Genomic DNA, 20,921 nt, shown 5'->3' on the forward strand with positions numbered 1-20,921 from the left:
TATATCCAAACAAATGCTGCTTTCAACGAGTGCACGGGAGTTCAAGGAGTGCAAAATGAGGAGTTTTAATAAAGCTTTTGTTTAAGAGTGCACTACACTTACAAAAAAGTGTAATTCATCAGTCAGATAAACATCTCACTGTGCATATGTCTCATTTTTAAATATTACTAGATTTCGTAAACAGTAGAGCACTGTGCTAGCAACGGCAAGGTCAAGGGTTCGATTCCCATAGAAGCAAATGCCAAATGCATAAATGAAAATGTAAATGTTTTTGCATCTAAAGTTTTCATGCAACTGTCATTCATAATACAGAATTTACATCATGTCTCTGAGGTTCTGAAAAAAACATTGACAGTTTAATGGTTCATCTTTAAAATAAAGATCATCTTAAAAAATTAATTAAAATCTTTCAACACAATTTAATTAAATGATGTTTAATCAAATGCATTAAAGTTAAATAGTGTACACTTGAAGAATGTTGTTGACTTATTATTCTCATTTCAAATATTCATAATGTAGGTAGGTGAAGTTAATCACATTAACACACTAACCCAATCCGTGAAAAGGTCAGAGGTCAGGTTCCGTTCTGAAGCGAGGGTTGATGCATCCTTTTATTAATCTTATATGAAATGATCTTGTGATTTACAGTGGAAAAAAAAACTAAATTTACACTCCCAGAATTCTGTGACAGCTCACATTTCATTGCTTTCTTTTTAGTTTTTCTTCTTATCAGTTATGTAGCCTACATTAGGGTTTCATGTTGCATCTTCTGTTGTTGTTACATCTTCTAATTTGTTTATTGAATTATTGTAGTGTCATCATGATGGTGTTTTGTTTATGTGACAGCCCTATGAAGCGTACCTCCTAAAATTATGAAATTTGGCACACTTAAAGTAGTGGTCCTTATTAGTAATCTGACCGACTGTGGGGTGTCTGGGACCAGCTCTATCACACCACCACTAGTTCAAACATTCACTTTTCAAATGTTATTATAACCCTTTATGCTATAAACAAAATGTAATATGACTCAACCTATTACCGTATAGTCACCATTAATCTACTGTATTCTGCTTATTTCACGCTTTTCCTTCAATTTGCCGTGTTTGTTGTGTCTTCGGTCCTTGGCCGTGAATTGCTGCGGCCAGCTATATTTTTTCTTCTTCTGATTTTTTATAAAATATAAAAGTGGTTGTTGGTATATTAAAATTATATCAGTTAATGAAATATATATATTTTTCACTGTAAATCAATCTGTAAATCTTAAAATGTTGCTACCGTATTTTTTGATCAGTGTCTCAGAGACCCCAGGTATAAAACATAAATAATCTCTCTGTATATTTATCTGATGTAACACTGAAGGACAGATTCAATAATTCATCATTTGTACTTTTACTCGTATTTTCCTCTCTCCCGTGGCTGGAGTTCCAGGAATATGTTCCCAAAAGGTTTTCTGTACACAGAAAAGGACACGCACACAGAGAGAAATACAGAGTCTCTGAGGACATGAAGATGATCCTGAGGGAAGAGACACAGAGATACAGCTGCAGGACAAAAGTCCCTGAGCTCCTGAACTAATTTACACACTTTCATTGTGAAACGCCAGCTCTTACTGACACAGTTCAGGCTATTGATTTTAAACGTTTTCATCCAAATGAATTCCACTCCATTATAACTCTTCATAGGTGCTGGAGGACCCATCCATTCTGAATGCTGAATAATAACTGACACATCCAATCTGCACTAACGTAGTCTGCTGTCACAGCCTCCAATCACTGACAGCTATCCCATGGGATAGTTCTTTATCAGTTTGTTTTTCTGTTTATTTTCTGGGAAAGGAATACAAGTTGAGGAGCAGGAGTGTGAATCACACTGAGAAATCAAGCTATAGAACATGGATTTGTCAGCCATATTGTCAAAATTTTTTTTTAAATAAAATAAATTATTGGATTATGTTTTACAGGAAAACACTATTTCAGTCTTTTATAAAATTTCATGTCTAATTCAATATGTCACATGCCATTTCTTTGTAATAATTTTGATTTTTACTAGCAATTACTCACTCTTAGAAGCAAAAGTAACACTTTATTCTTACTATAAGTAACTTTGCAACTGCATCAACTAACTCTCATTAGAGTATTATGTTTACCGATTCATGGTCTTCTGCTATCCTGATTCTTTTAGATTTGACTACCGCATTTGACACTATCGAGCATGACCTTCTTCTGAAACGTCTTGAGTGTGTTGTTGTAGTCCAGGGCCTAGTTTTACAGTGGTTTGCCTCACACTTAAAGTGGACGACCGTCTCTGTAAATATCAGGTCATTCACTTCGCCCTCCGCATTGTGGTGTTCCACAGAGATCCAATTTCGGCCCTCTTTTATTCTCCCTCTACATGCTCCTTTAGGCTCAATATTCCAGAAACATAACAGAAATGATCATTGTTATGCTGCGACCACCAACCATATCTTCCAATCAAACAAGGAAATGACTTTTCATTAGATCATCTCTTCTCATGCGTCAGTGAAGTCAAGTCCTGGATGAAAGATAACTCACTGCCACTGAATGAAAATAAAACCAAAGTGCTTCTACTGGGTCCTCCATTAAAACACAGTTAGGTTATTTAAGTAACAACCTAAGCATATAAATGCAGTTGTAAAGAGTAGCTTTTTGTGTATGTATTTTTGAAGAGTTGGTATATATATATATATATATATATATATATATATATATATATATATATATATATATATATATATAATTATTATTATTATTTTTTTTTATCTTAATTTTTATTTTTAATCTTAATTTTTTCCTACTTTTCTATTTTAAATTCTGATTTCCCGTAAAGCACTTTGGATCAACTATGTTGTGTTAAATTTGTACTACATAAATAAAATTTGACTATTAGTAGACTGTCTGCTTAATATACTGTCTTTAAGTAACTTTGCAATGACATGTCAACTTATTATACTGACCCAAACTCGGCAATACTTTAGTATAGGGAACACATATAAACTATTAAAGGTGCCCTAGAATCAAAAATTTAATTTACCTCGGCATATGTAAAATAAATAGAGTTCAGTACATGGAAAAGACATACAGTGAGTCTCAAACTCCATTGTTTCCTCCTTCTTATATAAATCTCATTTGTTTAAAAGACCTCCGAAGAACAGGCGAATCTCAACATAACACCGACTGTTACGTAACAGTCGGGATCATTAATATGTACGCCCCCAATATTTGCATATGCCAGCTCATGTTCAAGGCATTACACAAGGGCAGCCAGTATTAACGTCTGGATCTGTGCACAGCTGAATCATCAGACTAGGTAAGCAAGCAAGAACAATAGTGAAAAATGGCAGATGGAGCAATAATAACTGACATGATTCATGATATCATGATATTTTTAGTGATATTTGTAAATTGTCTTTCTAAACATTTCGTTACCATCATTTCTTACTGTATTTGCGGATACAAGAGCCGTCACTATTTTCATTTTTAAAAACTTGCAGTCTGTATAATTCATAAACACAACTTCATTCTTCATAATTCTCTACAACAGTGTAGCATTAGCCGTTAGCCACAGAGCACAGCCTCAAACTCATTCAGAATCAAATGTAAACATCCAAATAAATACTTTACTCACAGGAATCGATGCATGCATGCATGCAGAATGAATGACGAACATCTTGTAAAGATCCATTTGAGGGTTATATTAGCTGTGTGAACTTTGTTTATGCACTGTATAACTGCACTTATAGTCGAGAGCTCGGGAGGGCAGGGAGCAAGAGATTTAAAGGGGCCGCAGCCTGAATCGGTGCATAGTTAATGATGCCTCAAAATAGGCAGTTAAAAAAATTAATTGAAAAAATCTATGGGGTATTTTGAGCTGAAACTTCACAGACACATTCAGGGGACACCTTAGACTTATATTACATCTTTTGAAAAGACGTTCTACGGCACCTTTAACTATGACTTTTCCCTCAATAAACTCCTAATTTACTGTTTATTAATAGTTAATAAGATAGTTGTTACGTTTAGGTATTGGGCAGGATTAAGAATGTAGAATAAGGTCATGCAGAATAAGGCATTCATACGTGCTTTATAAGTACTAATACATAGCCAGTATTCTAGTAATATGCGTGCCAATAAAAAGACCCTAAAATAAGTGTTACCCCGAGTATATTAAGGAAGCACAGTTACTCAAGAGCTTTACACCCATGTGGAGGAGTGGAGACTCATATAGCAGCTTGGTTTGAGTCCTGATGCAGTCATGGAGGTCCCAGAACAATACGTACAGTACCTGTTGGCCTTTGCGTTTGATGCATCAGGAGAAATATTGGATTTTCTGCAAACTGTTCCTCACCGAGGGATGCCTACAGTTTGAAGTATTTGGCTTCGGGCTACCTGTGTTCCTCTCCTACTCATTCTCCAGCTCCACCTAATATTTGTGCTTTTTTAAACAATTCTAACCTGACTTGAGTCTGAAGACATTTTTACATTTACAAGAGTGTACATTTTTTCTCTAACCATCCTTTTATGCCAAATAGAGCGCAGTCATTTTCTCCATAGGGAAATGGAGAATGGGTAACTCTTAAACCGCTAAAGACAGGCTTAATACTGTGAACTACTGTGAGGTTGTTAATTGATGACATTTGCTTTTGTTGAAGCATTATTTCAATGTATTTGTTAAATAATCATGTTTAACAGCACTCTTCCTGGTGAGAAACTACATTACCCATGATCCTGCAAAGAAATCTCCACCAGAGAATCAAAGTCTTTATTGCCCGCCCAATCCCATGAAGCACTGCGAATGATCTGAGTCTCACCACGATTTCACAATAAATGTAGATTATATTTTGTGTGTATATTATATATGTATATTGTGTATTTTATATATATATATATATATATATATATATATATATATATATATATATATATATATATATATATATATATATATATATATATATATTATGTAAGCGATTAATTTAGATTAATTAATCACAGAGTATGTAATTAATTAGATTAAAATTTTTAATCGATTGACAGCCCTAATATATATATATATATATATATATATATATATATATATATATATATATATATATATATATATATATATATATATATATATATATATATAATCAACTTCTTACATTAATCACTTTATATTTTTGTTTTTAATTTGATTATATCAATTGTAATGCTTCATGTGATTGCTGTTGTTTCCTTCACTAAAGTCTTTGTCTTTTTGTTGATTTTCAAGTATTTTTTTGTTTCTAATCAAAGTTTGTAATGTCGTGGTTCACCTCATAGCTGACTGGATTGGTTCATGACTTATAACTCTTTAACAAAGACTTTTTAAAATGCCCTAGGGAAAAATGAAAAATGAAAGTGAAAAATATTTCTAGATCCAAGGTCGCTGAAAATGTGGGCAGCACTATTGCTCTCTATACTTCAACTCAATGGCTTTTACCTAACACTATCAGTATATGTTGTCAATATATGTATCAATTACTGTACTCTTTACCATTATAGTAGATTTTGATTTGGGGTGTTTGGGGTTTTGTTTTACATTTTATTTTATTGTATTATATTTAATTTTATTTTAATGTATTTCATTGTAAAATATACCAAACATTAACTTGATAAAAAGTAATGCATTTCATTGCTGACAGAAAAGATTCTTCTTACTTTCAAAATATTCAGCAAGAGAATTATTTAGCAGAGAGAGAGAGAGAGAGGGAGAGAGAGAGAGAGAGAGAGAGAGAGAGAGAGAGATGGAAAACATGGATGAATGTGAAAAAAAAAAAAAAAGAGAATACTGTTTATCAGCAGGTTTTGTGTTCCTCAGCAGACTCTGGCTGGTAGAGAGGGATCGTCCCGGCCCGTGACAGCTTCATTTCCCTCCAAAGACACAATTCATCTCATCCAATCAGCAGAAGCCTGAGAACAGCAATGAAAGATTCCTGCATTCTGCTGTTTTCTGTGTGGAACCTTATTAGGTGAGAATAGACTTTTTGTCTCAAAGTATCTTCTGGAAAATCTAAAAGAACCTGAGGTTATTATTTTATTTTATTTTATTTTATTTTATTTTATTTTATTTTATTTTATTTTATTTTATTTTATTTATTTTTTTTTATTTTTTTTATTTTATTAGTTTTATGTTATTTATTTTATTATCTATTTTATTTTATTATTTTATTATATTATTTTGGATCAATTTGAGATTTAAAGTTCAGGGAATTTCTTCAACTGAATTTCAATTGATGAAAATCCAAGTAAAAGTGGATAAAGAAAGAAAAGCTCTCCTTTACAGAGGCTCACATCTCTGCAGCCCTGGCAGAAGTAAAGGAATGTTGGGGGAACACTGGAGTGGGCTCACATCCATCTATTGATGTTGTAATTAAACTTTAACTAGCCTCAGTTTGACTGCTGAGTGAAGGATTTCATGAGTGAGAAGAGGAAAAGGGAATAAGACAGATTGAAAGACAATCTGTCTCTCTCTCTCTTTCCCACTTTCCTTTTCTCTCTCTGACAGTGACACTCATTCTAACTCCAGTCCTGTCGAAAAGTAATAAAGTTATTAAACCTCTGGCTCTGGTTGAGGTCATGATACGTTTGTGCTGAGTTTTGTGACATCTTAAAGTAATTGTTTTCAGCAGATTTCTGAAGAGGTTCTTCACAAAACATTGAGAATATATTGTCTTCATGCTTGTTCAGGTCCTACAGATGATCTCAAACAAGGACAAACCACTCCACAGAAACACAGTGACTTTGAGAGGGAAAGTAAACCATTTTTATTGAATCATACCATTGAAATAAGTAAAAATAAACAGTCCTCTTTTGCACTTTATCTGCTTTCATATTTCCGTTCTCTATGTATCTGTGACTCTTTGGGGGATTGGAGCAGCAGATGCTGAAGCAAACTAATGTCTTCAGAATAAACAGGCCCGCGGCATTGTTCTTGAGAGAGAGAGAGCACAGTGTGTGTGAGAGAAAGAGAGGTTTAATAAAATCTGTGGTGATCACATATATATTGCATGAACTTAGCTTTGGAATGTGCTTTGCAATCAGTATATTTATTTTTTTAGTTCATGCATTCCCTGGGAGTCAAACCCAGGACATTGTTAGCATCATGTTTTAAGCATAAAATTCTGAATGCAGAAATATGAAATTAAAAAGATAAAAAAATTAAACTTTCAAATATGAGTAGGTGGCAGCGAATGACTATTTAAATGAGTCACTGAATCATCCATTCAACCAATTCTTTGATGCGTATGACTTGAAGTGGCTCTACACAACCTCAAGTCACACATATTCTGCTTGATGCTTGCAGACCAGTCAAGGTGCCCATGCTGACCCCTGTCCACCGCCGAGAGCACCAACAGTGGACACGTGAGCATCAGAACTGGACCACGGAGCAAAGGAAGAAGGTGGCCTGGTCTGATAAATCATGTTTCTTTTGCTACTTAAGCATTGTTGCAGACCATGTACACCCTTTCATGGAAACCGTATTCCCTGGTGGCTGTGGTCTCTTTCAGCAGGATAATGCTCCTGCCACAAAGCAAAAATGATTCAGGAATGGTTTGAGGAGCACAACAATGAGTTTGAGGTGTTTACTTGGCCTCCAAATTCCCCAGATCTCAATCCAATCGAGCATCTGTGGGATGTGCTGAACAAACAAGTCCGATCCAATGCAGGATCCACCTCGCATCTTACAGGACTTAAAGGATCTGTGAGCATTAGCGGAATTAAACGTTTGTATTGTGAACCCAGCCAATCGAAGAAGCATGAAGTCAAATACAACTTTTATGAATAGGTCATTGAATCATTATTCACTCAAACGATTCATTCAAAGACGTGGATTCATTTAGTAACCAAACCCCACTGAACTTGGAGTTGCACATCTGTTCTCCTGCACTTTGTTTGGAACTATTTTCTTTTTTGAAAACAGTGTAAAAAAGATTTTTTCGAAACTTCTGTACATAAAACGAAGACTTTTTGGAGTATTTTTTAAAAGAAAATACTTTTTCAATCTTTGTACTTCAACATTTTACATTTAATTCAGTGTTACTTTTGCAATTACACAGCAAAATCCCCAGAGTTAAATCAACTCTGCTTAGAGAACATATGGTCCCTCTCAACATAGAGTTAAAATAACACTGTAGAGTTAAAGTTAATGAAATAATATGCTGTTTGTGGAGTTGTTTAATCAGATCTTGAGAGATTTTATGAGCAGTTATTGTGTGTCTTTTCAGTGGTTATGCTTGTTAACAGCAGGTGTTCATCACTAATGCTCAATCATAACTTGATCACTTAATTATCTCATTAACTTTCACTCTGCTTCAGTGTTACTTTAACACTATATAGAAAGGGACCATATGAAATCTGAGCAGAGTTGATTTAATTCTGGGGATTTTTCTGTTTATTTCTTTGTAACAATTTCTGAGTGAAGATTGTTTCAAGCTAAATCCTACACCATTTTTTTTTTTTTTTCAATGCAGACAATGTTGTTTAAAAGTCAATAAATATCAACTTCATGTTTATTGAATATAGAATCATTTTCATATTTCCAACCATGCTGATATTCAGGGAAACCAGGACTCTTGCTTCTGTGCTGTTGCTTTACTATAGCATATGCTATAAATATGTATAGTTTCCACTAGCAAAACTGAACATTTCTCTTAGTTTCTAGAGGAAATCTGGGATATTCTCACCATTTCAGTTCAGTTCTTATAGCAGTGAATGCAGGAATGGCTTATGTTCCATAATCACTTGGATAAGGCATATGGTATTGCATAATTCAGAAGCCACAGAAGAGATTAGATCACTCTGTAAAAACTGTGAAAATAAAGAAACAGAGTCAAGAGGGCTGGCAGCACAACAAAACAGTCTAGGTCTATTTTGTTTCCTTTTCTTTGTTCATTCATCCCAAAAAATATAATAACATAAGGTGTCCATTACCACGAATAAGTAACGTCTACTGTGTTTTAAAAATAACTGCAGTCTGTAGATCCATCTGAAGAGCTGAAGTGTGGAGCGCAGATGTGGTTTTCACATTAACCCCGACAATGAAGATCTCAGTTGAGTTTAATTATCTTCCTGCCAATGAATGTAAGGTAATGTCTGTGTGACAGAGGTCAAAGATCACCATTGGTTTAGATCGTTTATGGGTTTTAAGAGTCTAAAAAGACAATTCTGATGTGACAAGAGGAACTAAGTCTGTAATGACTTTACAGAAATACAAGAACAATGTGAGCTGCAGCCCATTTTTTTTAGAAATCTTTTCTCAGCTGTAGTTTGAACTATTTTAGCCGTGTGCAGTACTTATGTCTTCCAGGCAGCCAATTCTAAAAAGCTATATGTGATTTTCTATTTCATTTTGAGAATTAAAAAAGTCTTAGCATCTCCTTTAATGAGCTTTTTGAGCAAAATATATCACGTTAATTGTTTAATCCATCAAAAACATGTCAGGAAATTTCCCCCCTCATGTTGTTCCAAACCTGTTTGACTTTATTGAACACAAAAACTGCTTAGACTGTGCTGTTCGCTTCAAAACAGGACACAAAAGCACCATTAAAGGATTATAAAATGGGTCCATTCACTATTTTCCATGAGACAGTTTTCTTGCGAAAAACAGATCGAAATGTAATTGTTATTCACTTTTTTATTGACATTTTCCCCTTCAGTAGGTTGCTAACCACTGTGATTGAATGACTGAGTCTGTGAGGTAAAATCGAGGTCCAGATAAATAAATCGTCCAGACCAGATTTGAACCAAATAAAAAGTGATTCACTGAAAAGATCCAACGGTCATGAATCACAAACTACTTCTTTTCTCATAAACTTTTTCCAAAATTTTGTATAATATTCCAAAAAAAAAAAAAAAACGTGTTCTAGACATCAGCAACTAGAAAAAAACAAGATTATAATGAAAGTTCTAATTAACATTTAATATTCAGGATTCTTATTTGCTAGATGTAAGATTTTATTTATTGTACAATTGAATGGTTTACGCAATGCTTCTTAATGCAAGAAAACGTAATCATATGACAATGATCATTTGTAAATGTCATCTGCTCTGCAATTCAGGCTTTTCATGGATACTTATATATAGATAGAGAGGAAATGAGGGACCCACTCGATGAGAGAGGCCTTTTAGAGAGATATTTTTATTCATAAATAAGGCTCTTAGTCCCTTTAGCCAAGCTGTACAGGTCTGCCTAACCCACTCCCACATATACTCCAAAACAACTTTCACAATACACTCACAGTGCCTGAACCAGCCTTGTCAAGCAATGATACACACACACACACACACACACACACACACACACACACACACACACACACACACACACACACACACACACACACACACACACACACACACACACACACACACACACACTTATAAACAGTCTGACTCATGCTCTCTGGGCCCAAACTGTATCTGGCGGTCCACAACTTTTGTGTTTATAATAGCCCTACACACACACACACACACACACACACACACACATTTTGGGAAATGTCTAAGCCATGTTCTTCTCAACCATCCTGCATGAACAAATAAAAAAGAAAAGAAAAACATTTCTTGCCTCTAATAACAAAAACACATAAAACGCAGAGAGTCTGAAATATATGAGTGAACAAAATGAAATATGTCTGAAATAAATGACTCCAAAAATGTCATGTGGAGTACGAATCAAGTAAAAAGTATTCTGTATAACCATTATTTTCAAACATGTTTTTAAATATGTGACCCATGCTGGCAAAATGAGTCAGAATGTGCACAGACTAATTACGAGCTACAGGCAAAACAAGTGAAAAATACTTTTGCTCAAAATTGAGGTTCATTAAGCCCTTGTCTAGCGATCCCAATGCTCCATATAGCAATTAAACATCTTCTGAGAGGAGTACCTTTCCTTTGTCCATGAAAAAATGCTATTTTTTCTCTGCTCATTTCTGGACGACTGAACACAAGTCTGGTATTGTTGTAAAATGCAGCATTCCAACTTTGTGAATATTCATAGTGAATTCTTGATGGTGTGAGTCTGAACCAATGAGATGTGATTTTCAAACTCATGCTGATGTAAACAAATATATAAACATCTGCTGATATAAACATCCAAAGCACGCGCACAAAGACGCCTCAGACAGCGCACGATCACGATATACACATATACACAATTACAGTAGCCAAAATATCTGTCTTGGCGAGAATTCACGCAAACATTATCTATTATGTCATAAGTGAATGTTTGGTTAACTGTTGGAGAAAAACATCTGATGTGTAACATATTACATTTGTGCAGTACAGTAGGTTATATTTACAGCCAATGTATAATAATACGGCTGTCTGTTTCGTTAAAGGGTTAGTTCACCCAAAAATGAAAATTCAGTCATTTATTACTCACCCTCATGCCGTTTCACACCTGTAAGACCTTCGTTCATCTTCGGAACACAAATTAAGATATTTTTGTTGAAATCCGATGGCTCCGTGAGGCCTTCATATAGGAAGCAATGACACTTCCTCTCTCAAGATCTATTAATGTACTAAAAAGCATCGGAGCACAAATGAATCAGTGTATCGAATCTGCTGTTCGGAGCGCCAAAGTCACGTGATTTCAGCCGTTGGCAGTTTGACACGTGATCCGAATCATGATTCGATACACTGATTCATTATTGCTCCGATGCTTCATGAAGCAGTGTTTTGAAATCGGCCATCACTAATTAAGTCGTTATTTTGTTTTTTTGGCGCTCCACAAATATTCTCGTCACTTTATAATATTAATATTTAATCATTGTACTCACATGAACTGATTTAAATATGTTTTTAGTACATTAATGGATCTTGAGAGAGGAAATGTCATTGCTCCCTATTTTAACAAAAATATCTTAATTTGTGTTCTGAAGCTGAACGAAGGTCTTACGGGGTGTGGAACGGCATGAGGGTGAGTATGAATGACCGAATTTTCATTTTTGGGTGAACTAACCCTTTAATGTTAATCAAACAATTGTGGTATCTTGGGGAAAAAAGTTGAATATATATTTTTTCCTATATGGGTTTTGACTTTGTTTGTGCCAAATTTGGTGGTATTACCAGGGATTTTAAGGTATGGTTGCTTGTGACTTTTTCTCGATTTTTCTTAAAATTGACTTTGCTGACTCTATCGACAGGTGTAGCTCAGTCATTGTTTTGTCTGATTTCTAGCGAATCATACATCATTTTGAAGGTTTTTAACAATAACTAATTTTCAAACATTTGCTCATTGTGACTCGTTTTGCCAGCACAGGTTTCATATATTTTTTTCAAGGAAGGAATGAAAGAAAGAAAAAAAAAAGAAGAATGAATGAATAAATAAAACATAATAATAAGGAAAATTACTAATTGAAACTGTTTATAAATGAACACAATGATACAGACAGAGCTCAAATGGAAAGCCTTCAGATGAATGTTCTGGAGTTTGGATGTAGTTCTCTCTCTCTCATCCACATCCCTTCGGCTCTGCATGGATCCTGGACTCTGTTTGGGCTCTGGGCTCTGATCTTTCTTCCATAACTAGTTGTTTCTCTTGTCCCTTCCAGCCATGTACGTTCAGCTTCTATTCATGTCCTTCCCCTCACATTGTTTTGGAGAAAATTCATGAGGCCTAAACCTCCAAGCACAAATAGGCAGGCTCAAACCCCAACCCCCTGCTCATCCTCTCTTATGGCTCTGGTTTCTTTGGAGAGATTATTGACGCACTATTGATGGAGGTTTTCCTTCTCGGCTCAGCCATATGTTCTTGTTGCAAGACTGATGGAGCTGCAAGAGAAACCCTGAAAATCATCTGAAGTTTTTGTTTAGTGCAGCCATTTTCCACAGACGCTTTTGTCCTCTGCACAGTGTGAAAACCATCTCTGGGATGGAAACTCATGGATGGAAATGTTACATAATCCTGTGGTGCTTGAAATCCATCTATTTTGGCTGTCAGATTTAAGAGTATCTGTCTCTTTCAACACTCAATTAACCATAATGGATATTCAAATGAGCACTGTCTTTATTTCAATGGTTTAGGATTTCAGTTGTCTGTGGTCTGTTAAAGGATTAGTTCACTTCAGAATTAAAATGTCCTGATAATTTACTCATCCCCATATCATCCAAGATGTTTATGTCTTTCTTTCTTTAGTCCAAAAAAAGGAAGGTTTTTGAGGAAAACATTCCAGGATTTTTCTCCATATAGTGGACTTCACTGGGGTTCAACGGGTTGAAGGTCTAAATGTCAGTTTCAGTGCAGCTTCAAAGAGCTCTACATGATCCCAGATGAGAATAAGAGTCTTACCTAGTGAAATTTTATATATATATATATATATATATATATATATATATATATATATATATATTATAGATAGATAGATAGATAGGCGGAAGTACCGAGCGAGTGTTTACAAAGCGAATGTACAAAAACAAGACAAATGCCCTTTTTTGAAGTTGAAGGAAAAAATTAGATGGAGTTTTTCACTCTACCTTGGTACTTCCGTTTACGTCACACACATGACCTTTCCAATGTGATTATGTAATTTGTGGAGCATCACAGAGCAGTTCAAGATGAGCATTTGTGGTTAAAAAGTATATAAATTGAATTTTTTTTTTAGAAAATGACCCATCGTTTCACTAGATAAGACCTTTATTCCTCAGCTTATTTAGTTTTTTTTTCTTGCTTTCCTTTCTACTCTCGACAACAAATGCCATTCAAGAAAAATGGTGTATTCTTTTAAATTTCATTTTCATTTTTGACCCTTAAGCAAATAGTGGATGCTCAATTTTGATGCAAGTCTATATTACAGTTTTTTTCAATTGCATAAACACTATAACTAGGCTTTTGAACTAAAAATCAAAACCATAATACCATTTATCAAAAAGCACATCTAATTCCCTAAACTATAAACACTATTCCCCTGTTTTGACACATGAGTCAGATCTGTTGAACTGACACTGCAAAACTCTACACACAAATCTCTTCATTTCTCATTGCCTACCATGTTGTCATTTAGAAATCATCAGCATTCAATATTGTTCACTCAAGTCAGCGTAGCTTGAACTCAATTAGCACACAATTACCAGGTGGAAACACTAAGAGTCAAAATTGATCACACACCAATCCGAACCTTCAATTAAAGAGCTTGAGTCAGTCAATTCAGAAGAGAAGGAGAAGCACAAGCAACATAGCTTTTGTTTTTGATTTTTGTAGTATTGTTTTGAATTTATCTCACCAGTGTGTAAGACTATGTTGTAGTGTGTGTGTGTGTGTGATGTCTGATGACAAAGTTTGGTTTTTCAGCAGGAGTGAATGGTTTTGAGTGGAGAGCTTCATTTTGACCTGAAAATGGACAGTTTGGGGAATTGTGTGAAGTTATGGATTTGTGTGAAAAGGAGGCATAATTTCAAGAAATGTGTTTAAGCAATCAAGAAAAACTGTAATTGACTAAAATCTCTTGAATGTCCTGTGACTGAGCAGTTTTCTCAGCTCTTCATGGATAGCAATGGTTGCTTTGAGGCTTGTTGTGTGATTCATTTATTTTGTAGTCTGTTTTCTAGACTCTCAAATAGATTGTGGCATCTAAAATGTCTGCAGGACTGGAGAAGAAACTTTCTCTCAAAGTTTTCAATGTGGGAGGGTTAGACTTGACCAAGGGATTTGATCTAGGACTGTTGTATAAGACTAATACATGATGATTTGATGCACACTAGCAGTAGGCTCAGATATAGGACACAGAAACCAATTGGGTTCAATTCTCAGGGAACACCCATGCTGATAAAAAAACATATATATATGCATATGCATACATAACAGTTCTTTCTGGTTCTTGAATCTGATTGGCTGTGCAACATTCTAGTGATAAAAACACTACTATCTTTTCACCATTTGTATCTGCTTGACTGTCACGCCTGAGCAAATCCAAAATATTTATTTATTTATTTATTTATTTTTTACAAATACTACACTTTGTGTACCACAAACTGTAGTTTTAAGAGTTTTTTAGGGGAGAATGTTTTGTTTAGATCTGAAATATGTGACTCATTTAATCGTAGTGCTTATTTTACAATTTGTTTAGACATTTTCAGAGATGTGCGCTCCAGGCCACCAGCTGTCGTTCAGCTCGTGTACCCGCTGAGTAAAGCTTCATCTCGGCCAGTGCTTCGGGGATTTGTCGCTGGCTCTTATAGTGGTTAAACATGAGATATAATTAATTTTGGGTACATAAAATGGGCAGTCTTTGGGATTATTAATCTATTACTTTTTCCTGAGCAAATCGAATTGGGCTATGTTAAACTGAATAATTTAATATTAAGGCTATATTTAACTTGCATCCTGTACAGCACTGCTTTTTTACATTTGACGAATTGTAAGATTGTTGTTAATTTAAAAAATTGTTGTTCAATAAGTATTATTTTATTTAAATATGTTGTATTCGGTATTGAGAAAACGTCCATTAGTACTAAATATGGATTGAGTGAAAGTTACATTAATATCGCATTAGATGATGGCAAACTTTCCAAGTGAATGAGTCAGTCATACCTGTAAAAAGGACAAATATAAAGATCGCTTTCCTCAGCGGACATTCAAACGGACTTTTATAATGGATATAATATTATGGACATCGACCTGAAAAATTAATGTCATATCAGACACAGATAATGCTGTCTCTCTCTCTCTCTCTCTAATACTGTACAAAATACAATTAGTTTCAATGGATGGACTCAATATTCCTTCGTTAAAGTGACATAAAGTGACAGCCTATGGTCTGCTGCCTACGGCCGAATCACAGGTATACAGCCATATTGCATGGCTGCTCGTCACCTTTATACTCTTTTATGTCAGATTTAAACAAGACACACAAGCTACAGGCCTATTACTTGCATATCTCTGTGTTATTAAGGAAAACACATTAGCATTTACATCGAGGTCAGAATCTATCCATGACCAACACAAATGTGTTTTAATAATGTGTCTTTTGTACCGTATCTGACTTTTAACGAGGTCAAATGTCATTTGACCGTGATCGAATCTTTGTAAATGCATGTTAATTGCAGGTGTAAACAAGCCTTAGTCGTGCCTGTGCAGCTGACTATATAATGATCCCAGAGATTACAGCATTTCCTCTCACAATCCGAAGCAGAATCACTGGCTGTCGGTGGTGGATTTCTCTCCCTTGCCAACTTTAATTTGCACAAACAAACAGCACTAACAAGTCTGTTCTCTGCGTTTCATTGCATTTCTTAATAGTGCATGACTTCTTCTCAATACAGCAGTCTGTGCTCTTTCTTTTCATTAGAATCCAGTCAGAAAGTGTTCCATGTTAAGAATTTACATGAAAAATATCATTTCTATTGGACACAATGTTCCGATTGTTATATTGCTCATTTTATAATCAGTTCAATGTATATTATTTCTGTTATTCATTATGCGTTTCTCATTGCCAAATATGGTAATGATCTGGGAACCGGGAACAGCCCTAGTCGCTGGTCATTAGTATTTGTTTTGAAACAATGAGAAGAGAAAGGAAGACCAACATGTTCTGAACTGTGACGTATCCATATATACAAATCCATATTGATTGTATAAATATGTACATCCTGACACCATCAGACGGCATGTTTTCACATAAATATATACCTCTGAAACCCAGCGGACATATGTATACAGTCTAGGTGGAGTGTATATAGGCCTATTTGTTTGGTGAACATCACTTCCAGAGGATCTGGAACACTGTATGGCTCCAAAGGGTATTTAGATGCTTAAGTCACATTTAAAAATGCATGCATTATATAACAAATTATCAAGCCATGCATTTATTTTAAAGAAAGATAAGAAGCATTTCACACACACACAAATTCAATCCTGAACTGATCAAATCATTGATAAAACAAAGATGGATTTGTTTGCATTTGTTGTAATTTAAAGATTTGTTATCTGCTATCCAGTGATATTCAGACATTTTTAAGCCCAAACTGTTTTTGGGACCACTATATGAAGTGGTTAACAGCTTGGCAGATGTTTAATCATATTGCTGCTGCCGCATTTTATAAACGCAAGACGTTTGATCATAGTCTGGAGGGTTTTAGGCCTAAAAACCCTTCTTACAATGGTAAAATCATTACACTGCATGTCCTCGAGTGGCTTATTTCTTTAATATGAATGCATTAAGGTTTCTACTGCTTATTTGAGTTTCACAGGCAATATCGCTGGTATTTTGCAAACCGATGAGATATCATCCTATTTTAGATGCAGTGTGACTAAACTCTAAGCCGTCTGGCATTTGAACCTTTGTTCTTATTGGTTTTATTAAACTATTTTATTTGCCGTTAAGCAATTTTCATGGTGCATGCAGACGGATGATGAGGAACATGCCCTGGTAAGCATCATTTAAACTCAGTGGTATTATAAATTGGCATGTGTTCCCAAAGCAGTCAGCTGTACTCAGGTGCATAGGGCCTTTTTCATCATAAGAACTTGATGCACTTTTTACTAAAAAAGCATGAGTGATACATTTAGAGAAACTTTTATGTGTCCTAATTTCTGCAGATAATTAATTTTCTCTCGTCTTTGAATAATGCATATGTACGTGGGCAGAAGGAGCGCTGGCTCGAATCATATGGCTAGAACAAAAGCATATTGTTAAAGAACATTAAGGGCGCTGAGCAAAACAACTCTCAGCATCTGCTACTGTAAGAAAGTGTTGTCTGTTTGTCCTGGATACATTGCACAAACAAACAAAGCATGTAATAAGTAAAAAGTTAGTAATAAGTAGGTAATAAAAGATAAATAAATAGTGATTAGCAGACATGCCCTGACATTCGAAACCTTCAAGAAATTAAATTCAGATAATCTGCACTTGGCTTGCAACCAAAGGCTGGAAATTATATAAAAACACTTTAGATTAGGGTCAAATTCTCAGTATTAACTATTAACTATGACTTGTGCCTCAATAAACTCCTAATTGCTACTTATTAATAGTTAGTAAGGTAGATGTTAAGTTTAGGTATTGTAGAATATGGTCATGTAGAATAAGGCATTAATATGTGCTTTATAAGTACTAATAAACAGCCAATATTCTTGTAATATTCTAATAAGCAACTAGTCAAAGGGTTAGTTCACCCAAATGAAAATTCTGTCATTAATTACTCACCCACACCCGTAAGATCTACGTTCATCTTCAGAAAACAAATTTCTGATATAAAATCCAATGACTCAGTGAGGCCTGCACTGCCAGCAAGATAATTAACACTATAAAATGCCCAAAAAGCTACTAAAGACATATTTAAAACAGTTCATGTGTCTATAGTGGTTCAACCTTAATATTTTGAAGTGACGAGAATACTTTTTGTGCACCAAAAAGATAGATAGATAAATAAATAATGATTTTATTCAACAATTTCAAAAGATTTCAAAACACTGCTTCATGAAGCTTCGAAGCTGTACGAATCTTTTGTTTCAAATCAGTGGTTCAGAGTGTGTATCAAACCGCTAAATTCGCGTGATTTCAGTAAATGGGGCTTCATTACATCATAAGTGGTTCACATGACTTTAACTCAGTTTAATTCAATCCGAACCGTTAATGTGTATTCTCGTTTCTTCATAACGTTAAGGTTGAACCACTGTAGTCACATGAACTGTTTTAAATGTCTTTAGTAGCTTTCTGGGCATCTGAACATGTTTTTTTTTATTATCTTGCTGTCAATGGAGGCCTCACTAAGCCTTTGGATTTCATCAAAAATATCTTAATTTGTGTTCTGAAGATGAACAAAGGTCTTACGGGTGTGGAACAACATGTGAGTAATTAATGAATGACAGAATTTTTGTTTTTGGGTGAACCTTTAATAGTGAGAATTAGACCCTCATCCAAAGTGTATATATAAATATATACACACATATATATATATATATATATATATATATATATATATATATATATATATATATATATATATATAAGTCACAGATGTCTATTCAATGATAAACTCATCTATACAGTAAATCATCATTTAAACACACACATTGCATCCTGCATCATTGTTTTTTTTGGGCAGTTTAGTGTATTCCCCATGTACAAACAACAACAAAACCAGTATTCACTTATAAGTTTCTTTATTTATTTTATTTATGTAAATTGCCTGCATATAATATTATTCAGTGAAAATGACTTGTCATTGGTGAGATCCCTCTAAACGGCAAATGAACTCTCAGCAGGGGGTGAAGTCGTCTTTAAAATCCTGCACCATTGTCTCTGCTGTAAGTGGAGCTCTCCTCTCACCTTAATCCATAATTTAGTTGTACAATTTTTGTAGAAAGCTTTTGTGTTTTTCAAGTCTGCATGCCTTATAGAAAATACCCTGTTTAGAAAGTGTATAGAACTTGCTTTAGGGTTCATGCTTTGAAACAGTTCTTCTGACCGCTTGGAAATAGGACTGACAGTCTTACGCGTGTGGCCTCGAACTTGCACACAAATCAAATGTGATAAAGACAAAATATGAGTCCAGGAGTGCGGACAGGGCAAGACTGAACTCAGCAGGTCAACAGATCCTTCACAGAGACAACGCATGTGCAATATTTCCATTCGTTGCTGTTATTTTAGTGCGCTGCAGGTTTACATACTGTGCGTCTGCCACTGCAGCGGTTGTGCTTTTGATTGGTGCATCAGCAAACATTTCCCAGCCTCCATCTTGCCTCAAATTCAAGCCGTAACACATGCAATAATGCACTTCAATAAGAGTTAACGCCCGTTCACACCAAAGACGATAACTATTACAGAACTATAACGCTAATGTCACAGAAGAACACTATCGTTGGAGTATTTTTTTTTTTCTTTTCCCAGCTGATGATTGATACAAACATTGAGTTCATCCACTTGAGTTTAAATCAGCAAACAACAGAACAGAACATGGTGTGGATGCTAATATAGTTATCATTATAGTTATTTTTCTCGGTGTGAACGGGCCTTTAGGGGAAATTGATCATTATAATGCAGAATTATAATGCAGATAAAAACATACAATAGAATAGCTTAAAGAAACCAACACCGCTGGCCTTCGACCGTGGATAAATACGCAAGCGTCGTGTTTGGCTCCAGAAGAGTCTTTGCATCGGGATTCTATTAAAGCTGCTTTGCTATGATTAGATTAAGGAGTTTGACCTCTGGGTCATTCATTTGCGGTGGGACTGATGTGTACAATATATGGCTACTATTTCGTCCTTGAGGTACAGGGCGTTGATTGATACCATGAAAATCTGCACGACAAAGTTCATAAAGCTAAAATAGAGTATGCGTAGGCGCCAGTAACGTTATAAATATACGGATTTCTCATCTGTTTGTGCGTCTAACCTTGATCTACACGTCAGCTCGGCTCTCTAGAGGGATCGGGGGTCTTATTGCATGGATATTGCAAGGATATCTCTCCATGCAACGGGAAAGAAGCTTGCCAGTCACTACAAAGTCCTTGAGTCTGTTCGGAGCAGGGTTTCCCTCAAGGGTTCTCCTCCAAACGGTTGGCAGAGCCATTGTTTGTGTCTGCAGCCTTCTCAGCGTCCTTCTCCGTCTCTTCCCGTGTGGTTTGGGTGGAGAAGGGGTCTGTGTGCTGCCTGAGGTCGGGGCTGAGGAGCGGCAGGTGAGGGAGGAGCGGGCTCTCTTTTAATCGAGCGGACAGTTCTTTAGCGCTACAGGTGGGGGTGTTGGTCTCGTATATGTCGTGGAAGTTGTTGTAGTCGACTTCGTAGAAGCCCTTTTCCAGAGAAAGCACCGGGGTGAAGCGGTAGCCCCACAGCACTTCCGAGTCCAGGTAGGAGCTGCGCGCCTGACACGTCATGCCTGGATACGTGGAGAAAAATATGGGCGCAGACACGCACACATGCAGGTACGCACAAGAACA

At 35.5% G+C, this 20,921-nt stretch overlaps 1 protein-coding gene across 2 annotated transcripts in view; it reads right to left on the reverse strand.

Moving 5' to 3' along the window:
- Positions 1–19,133: 19,133 nt before the first annotated feature.
- Positions 19,134–20,921, reverse strand: part of kcnj5 (potassium inwardly rectifying channel subfamily J member 5) — a 32,169-nt gene continuing 30,381 nt past the window's right edge. For both annotated transcript variants that reach the window (XM_067389609.1, XM_067389610.1), the window contains one exon: positions 19,134–20,860. In XM_067389609.1, coding sequence (XP_067245710.1) covers positions 20,520–20,860 — 341 coding nt within the window. In that variant the 3' untranslated portion in view covers positions 19,134–20,519. The remainder of the gene's footprint in view (positions 20,861–20,921) is intronic.

This window comes from Chanodichthys erythropterus, chromosome 7, assembly GCF_024489055.1.
Source record: "Chanodichthys erythropterus isolate Z2021 chromosome 7, ASM2448905v1, whole genome shotgun sequence".
NCBI classification, from domain to species: domain Eukaryota; kingdom Metazoa; phylum Chordata; class Actinopteri; order Cypriniformes; family Xenocyprididae; genus Chanodichthys; species Chanodichthys erythropterus.